The following is a 7,445-nucleotide window of genomic DNA, read 5'->3' on the forward strand; positions in this document are numbered from 1 at the left end:
TGTTTTCTTTTCAATATTCTCAGATCCTACAGAATCTCAGCTTCCCTGACTCTTGGCTAGTAATTCTTAACCCGGTTTTCTTACCTTTTATCATTAAGGAACATGAGTAATATAAACAAAAAATATGCGTGTAAACATTCAATCCGATGCCCACATGTTGTTCTCAACATCAAGTAAATTTTCTTCTGAGATGAATAAATTTAATTTGGGCATCACTAAACTCTAATTTTCTGGTGCACGTCTTAATCAATACTCGATCATCTTCTACTGGTTTCAACCCTATCTTTGATGACAAGGAAACTTTTTCTAGTCAATTGTTCTTTCGCTAAATTGGCAAACGTCACGTACTTAATGTATTGTCTCAAACATACAGCCAGAAATAAAATTGTTATTTATCTATAAGATTATCAGTCTCAAGTTTCAAGTCTGTTGAAAAAACGTAATCGAGTGTCAGAATCCCCTCCTCCCCCGAAGAAAAACTCAATACGATATGATTTTCTTCGGACTTCAAAATTAAGTTAGTGGTAGAAGTGGGATATGTTAACATATGTCTATACCGACACATAATAGGATCAATTTTGTGAACATGAATCCAACCTAATCAATTATTTTAAGGTACTCTTTAAGCACAAGTGAAATCTTTTTTTTTTTTTTTATCAAATGAAGATGCAGTTAAGGAAATCTCTTCTCAAAGCTAACGTCTTCAAGATTTAAATCTCAAATATTCCCAGTAAGGTTTGTGTGAGTAATCATTTATTATCAAGATGATAAATGGTAAAATAGTTTTTTTTAAATAAATAAATTATATTTTCAAGCAAACTTTCTTAATATTAAATACATGAATTGTGTAAAAAAGAATATTAGAAATTGCGTCACTAAAGTTTCTTAATACACTTTTATTATTGCCAACAAAGAGTCAAAGACTTCAAACCAAAATACTTCGATCCTTAAGCAACAGTACCATATATACAACACAATTTATGCTCTTTTTATAGCATTTGAACAGAAAAAAGATGCGATTCAAACAAAACTCCTAGAGTGGTAATTAAATTTCTAATGTGCTTTAAATTGCCAAGTAGATAAAAATTTTGTTGAACATTTCTCCGTAAAATCTTATAAGCTTACATAAGAAAGACCTCGTTACTGGTATCATGCTTAAAGCTTGAGACCCATGGACCGAAAATAGAATTGCATGAAGTAAAAGCAGGTATATTTGTCCGCAATAAGTCGCCTCATCATAACAAATTTCCAAAACAGTGAAAATTTCAATATCCAGAGAATGATGCTTTTTCTGATGGCTCAACGTACTTTTTGAAATTTTGGATATTGATTGATCGAATTGATTGCTGCATACGATCACACACATCGCACCTCCCCTTTGAGAATTATTGATTTCGTACCTGTCACGTTTGCACCAAGCCCTTTGGTTTGGATCCAAATGGGAAGATTACGAGATTTCTTAATTATTTAAATTTCTTTTATAAGTAGTGCTACCAAAATAGCAATGGCCCATGTGATTGTGAACATGACCCATTCTTGTAGATATTCGTGCATGTATCTTCAAAGCAGAAACCAATGCTAATGTCTAGATTAGAGTATATTATCTTAATACTAAATGTTATGAATGCATTATTATTGTTTAAAAACACATAGTATATTTAGAACAAATCAGTAACAGAAGTTAAAAATAGCTTTGACTATACAAATGTCTGACATATCAATGTAAATTTCAACTTCCCAGTAAATTGTGCTTACATTATTCTGAAATAAGATTTTCTTAAACATGTTAAGTCACTCAATAAATTTAGCTTATATTCATATGTGAGTTCTTTTCAACAAGAAATCGATGAGATATGTTTAAGAAGTTAATGGGTAAAACAAATTAGACTCGTCTCAATTTATTACTTATTATATTCGCATTTAAAAAAATATTTCAGTGAAAAGACCAAATAACCCTTCGGGGTGTGATTCCCTAAAAAAAAAAACTCTATCTCTGATCTCTTCTCTCTTCCAAAAACCTTCCAACACCCACCGTTTTCTCTTTCTCTATGCGCCGCACCACCAAACACCACAAACCAGCGCCACCACCCTTATCTACCGCCACACCACCAGCCCGCCATCCAATCGGCGTCGCCACCATGAACCACCACTAAACCACCCACGGCCAAAGCCAATCCAAAACAGCACCACCATCACCAACCAAACCACCACCACACCACCGTCATGCCACCCAAAATCGTCGCCGTAAGATCTTTCAAATATGTAAAGTCGATCTAAAATTAATTTAAACCTAAAATTAGTTCTCTAATGTGAAGTGAAACAAAAAAGGATTTTTCAAGCTAGTTTATGACTTTATGTATAAAAAAGAGGTTTTTATAGTATGTAATTTAATTTTCTCCATGAGAAAAATGGCATCTTCATTATGGTCAAGGCCATGTATGACGCGACTTTTCATCCTACTTTTCTGCTAACTGCTAGTAAGTGTCTCTTTCAGTCCGAAATTATTAGAACAGCACAGGAGTTGATGCTAATCAGAATTCACAGTTATTGCACCAATGATGCTAATTCTGCCCCTCAACTTGTTATCTAGAGCCCAGTCAGGTACAAGTGATCCTGACACATGAATTTGTCCAGATTGTGTTATATTAATTGTAAGGTTCCTCTTGTGCAGTGAGTGAGTGCATAAATAAATTATTCAGCCTACGCGGACATAATCACATGGCAACCAATTAGCAACAACCACGGCCATTTTCCCTTTCGTATTTTTTTATTGCTCATTTTGGTATATAAAAAAACAAATCAGAAGCAAATACACAATACATTTTCATATGATCTTGGACTCCTATTTTTGAGAAAAAGAATTTCTCATTTCAATGACTACGCCCAAAACCATCGATGCAGGCGATGCTTTTCTTTCCCAAGTAATAATAACAATGTTACAATTTACAACATGACATGCCCCTCTTCAATTCTTTCCCCAACCACACTTGGTAGTTGGTACCTACTACCCTGAACTCCAATCTTACTCACTTTGCTTAGTTTCCAATAATAAAATGAACCTTTTTTTCCCTTTACTCGTTATACTTTCATTTGCCTTGTTGATCAAGCAATTTGTTACCCTATCTTTTCCAAATGATAAGCGCAAGCACCACACCAATAACAGCATCATATCACTGTTGTTTATCATCTTCCCACTCATTTTCAGCAGCAATTTTTCCAGAGCTGCGACCACCCATTTTTCCAAATGAGTTCACATTTGATAATCCCTTGATGCTGCTGCTACCGTCCTCGTTCAAGTTTCGCAATTTCCTTGACTTGCTAGGCTTGGAACAAGTGATATCAACACCATCTTGATTAATGTCATCAGGGCTTTCGTTTTTTACAACTACTAATCTTGCTATGCTGCTTCGGCAGAATGGACAAACTGGTGGGATAACACGAGAAGTAGAAGGGTTGGGCTTGTTGTGACAACACAGGGCTAGTGTGCATTGTGCACACATCTGGTGACCACAGTCTTGGACTTCAATTGTACACACTTGCTCAAAGCAGATGCAGCATAATTCCGTCTCACTAACCTGAATTATCTAAATTAAATTAGAATTTTGCTACATTTTACATAACAACAATCCTTATTTAAAGTGCAGTAAAAATGAAAAATAAAATAAATATAATTTACAAGGATTAAAAACAAAAAAATAATTTTGCAAAGACGAAAAACAGAAAAACGTTAAATGACAAGGAACAGAGATATTTAAGCCAAATCCAAATAATTAGACTTTCAGTATATATATTTCCTTAATTCAATCGAATAGCACTTGTAAAAAGAGTATAGCAAACTCAATAAGTTAGTATAAATTTAAAGGGGGTCTAATTACCTCGGAGATATTGTCATCTACCCCATCAGAATGTGATGGAGATGGAAGAGAGTAATCACTCCCTTTCAATATGTTCTTCTCTCTTTCCCTGTTTGCATCCATCAGGGCCCGCTCTAATAACTCTTTGGCGTTTGGATTAAGCTCACTGATTATCTTCAAAGATGATGGCCATACAAGAGACTCAGCAGATGAAAGATTCAGCAATGTTGCACATGCGCCATGTCTGTGTTTCAGAGCAACTACATATGGTATTCGCCTGTATAAACACAACATAGAGTATGAAGGAAAATTCAGAAATTAATATGAGAATCTAAAACATTGCTAATCAAATTATAAGTAAGAACTCGTGTTGTTAGATGAAGTTAGTAGTATTTCCTAAACTGAAAAGGTTGCACTTTCACAAGGAAATGGAAAACAAGAAGAATCCAATTAAAAATACACAGGTTTTTTCCACTACCAACCAATCCAAGATTTCGATATCATTAGGAATCATTAACTTTTATGCTAATTACTTTTTAAAATGATTATATTTTGACAACAAAATATTTTAAACACTCAATCAATCTCTCTTCTCTTCCTCTCTCTTTATAGACAATTCAAGGTTGTCTAAGAAACATTTTTCTACTTTTTAGGTGTTAAGTTCTTGGTTTAAACTTGAGAGTTATTATCAAAATTAAACTCAATCAATAAATAGGAATACAAGAGGATGCTCCACCAAAACAAGTGTCAAATTAAGAGTAAGATGATTAATCTTTGTTTGTATTGTAATTAAAAGGTAGTATACTGTACCCAGAGGCATCACGTTGAAGGCGATCTGCACCCCATGCCAATAGTTCCCGGATGCAATCCAAAGATCCCCCTTTGGCTGCCAGATGAAGAGGAGTGCTCCCAGGACATCTGCATATAGCAGAAATTCCTTATTATTTCACAAAACAAATGAATAATACATCAAATTCATCCTTTCAAGACTGTCTCAACCACAACTTTGACAAATAGAAGATATAAGGTTGGTTAGATAATTAAGAACAAAGGAAAGGAGAGAAAGGTTATGAGTTTCATTTCGTCTACTAATAAAATTAACAATTAATATTTGTCAATAAAAAAAAAAAAAACTTCGACAAATAGAATATGTACCCATATCTTCCGGTTGAAGCAGAAACAAGAGCTCCACTGTACAATAGAATATGTACACATTCAGGCCGTCTTTGACGAGCTGCCAAATGCAATGGTGTTGCACGTCTACCATCTCTAATATTCACAAACCGAGCAAAACCCCTTCGCAATCAATTCAATTTATTTTCTTCTTTAACCATGTATCGATTGGTGAACAAAATTTATGCAAAAGCAGAAAAAAAAAAAAAAAGGACCAACCAAGAAGCAGCCACTGGACTAGATTGAGCTGCAGAAAGAATTGCCTTAAGGCAAGAAGAATGGCCATAGTAAGCTGCATAGTGCAAACAGGTTCTTCCGTAACAAGCATCAAACATTAATACCTGTAAAAAAAATTAAATTAATTTTAAGAAAAGTTATTCTATTGAAAGAATAAGAGCTCGGGAAGTTATTGGAATAAACATCATTTGAAAATTTTCAAACTCAAAACTCCACATACATTAGCACCAGCTTCAAGGAGCTTTTCCACACAGGCGATCTTTCCGTGCATTGCAGCCAACATAAGCGGTGTCTGAACCGATCAAAAGCAATCAGCATTAGTAAAAGCAAAATTCTTAATTGGAACCAAATTTATTTTTTTTTAAATCCCACATTCAGTTCAAACCAAGTTACCTGCTTTTGGCGATTCAACACATCTGGATTCACAGATCCATCCAAAAGCCAAGACAAAACCTGCAGCAATTGCCACAAAGAGAGGTATTTTAGGGCAGCAATGAAACTAAATACCCAAATGGGAAAAGGGGGAAAGGGGGACCTGGATCTGGCCATTAGCAGCGGCAATATGAAGAGGAGAGTGGTGATCATAGACAGTGGTGTGGTTCAAAAGAGAAGGGTGTGTTTGTAGCAAAGCTGCGACAGTGTCTAGGTCCCCATGCTGCACAGCACGGAATAGGCCATGCTCATGGCTCCCTCTGCAACTCAGCCCCTGACCCATCACTCTCCTCTCTTTCTTTTCAATTCAAAGCTCGCACATTTATTATTGTGGCTGTGGCATCAGACACCCAAAACTCTGAAAACTAATATCCACCTTTTGTTCTTTCAAATCCAACGCCTGACGTTCAAACCTGAAACTAATGCACTCTTGGAAACTCGTTAATGAGTCATGTCACGTTAGTGAGTAGTAGTATTTGAATGGGGTTTTAATTGACTAGTAAACTTGTCAAAAAGGACACCTTGAAGTTCGGGTTTCCAATTCGGCTATGCGCACTCCCCAATTTGACTGCAACTCCTTTGGTCGTGTTCTAATGGAAAAATTCCACAAAGATCTACTCTTAGTTCGTTCATCATTACTCATTAATATGTCTGCGGTAAAACATTTCACAGCTATGAGTGCCACATCCATACAAAGATTCTAATCTTTTCATACTGCTGCGTGCTACAACCAGACAGAAAAATACATCCATTTCTTACCGAGTTTAGAGACAGATACAAATATTTATTACAAAAATTTTAGAAAATTTTTTAAAAAATTATAAACAATATAATTTTACCTATTTTAATAAAAAAAATTATTTTAATTCTTTAATCAATGTCATAAAAATGTTAGTTAATATTTATATAAAAGAATATACTGAATATTACAGGCGGTGAATGAGGAGGAAGGAAAAAAAATAAAACAAGTTAAATTTTAATATACTATTTATGTAAAAGCATTGGGGCATGGATTAACTAACAAAAGAATATTCTAGCAGTTTAACTGATAATTTCAATTTCAGACCTTAATTTTTTTTTATCCATAAATGTTTGTTATTAATTTTTTAGTTTTTGTTCTCTTTCTTTTTTTCTTTAACAATCAAGTTAACCTTCTAAGTCTTAATTTCAAACATTAAATATATAATTAAATTAAATACATAAAAAGTTTTAACTTTTGTTGCTTAGTATAATGATTTTTCTTTTTTCCTGATTTTAAACCAGATTTTTAAAAAAATAGACCGTAGAGACTCAGAATATTTCTCTACTTCGGATTATGTAGTGGGATAGAAAATCATATCGCTGGCTTTTCTACTTCGGATTCGCACCATATACCACGTTGCGTTCACGTCAACTTAATATTATTTTTGTCCTAAATGTTATCCTGATTTACTTATTACATATATAACAATTTTTAAATAAATCTAAAGCGTTAAGATTATATCTATTCGATTAAATTGTTTAGAGTAATTATAATAATTCTTTATAACATCGACATTGCTTGAAGAAACAAATGCCCTTGAGACGAATTATCATCAAGAGTGGAACTTTGATTAGTCCTAAATCCACTATCCCGTCAAGGAAGACAAGCTGTTTATACTTTATGAATCAATTTTGAATAGATGAGATGAGTAAAGCAAAATTTACTTTAAAAAATCCACCTTTAAAAATAAATAAAAATAGTTTTCTATAACGTTCTTAGTTTACTGG

General features: G+C 33.9%; 1 protein-coding gene across 3 annotated transcripts; it reads right to left on the reverse strand.

The window, feature by feature from the left end:
• Positions 1–2,729: 2,729 nt before the first annotated feature.
• LOC100815043 (putative E3 ubiquitin-protein ligase XBAT31) lies at positions 2,730–6,453 on the reverse strand. Of its 3 annotated transcripts, none has more exons than XM_006592138.4 (9): positions 6,218–6,453; positions 5,800–6,115; positions 5,658–5,717; positions 5,485–5,556; positions 5,247–5,368; positions 5,010–5,150; positions 4,665–4,772; positions 3,876–4,131; positions 2,730–3,575 (listed from the first exon to the last, which is right to left on the reverse strand). In XM_006592138.4, the coding sequence occupies exons 2-9, from the start codon at positions 5,977–5,979 to the stop codon at positions 3,171–3,173; spliced, it is 1,344 nt and encodes a 447-aa protein (XP_006592201.1). In that variant the 5' UTR covers positions 5,980–6,115; positions 6,218–6,453; the 3' UTR covers positions 2,730–3,170. The 3 variants fall into 3 exon arrangements, with proteins under 3 accessions (XP_006592201.1, XP_006592203.1, XP_003539678.1); XM_006592140.4 differs by having other exon boundaries at positions 5,800–6,109; positions 6,218–6,403; XM_003539630.5 differs by having other exon boundaries at positions 5,800–6,403.
• Positions 6,454–7,445: the final 992 nt, after the last annotated feature.

This window comes from Glycine max, chromosome 12 (assembly GCF_000004515.6).
Source record: "Glycine max cultivar Williams 82 chromosome 12, Glycine_max_v4.0, whole genome shotgun sequence".
In the NCBI taxonomy this organism is placed as follows: domain Eukaryota; kingdom Viridiplantae; phylum Streptophyta; class Magnoliopsida; order Fabales; family Fabaceae; genus Glycine; species Glycine max.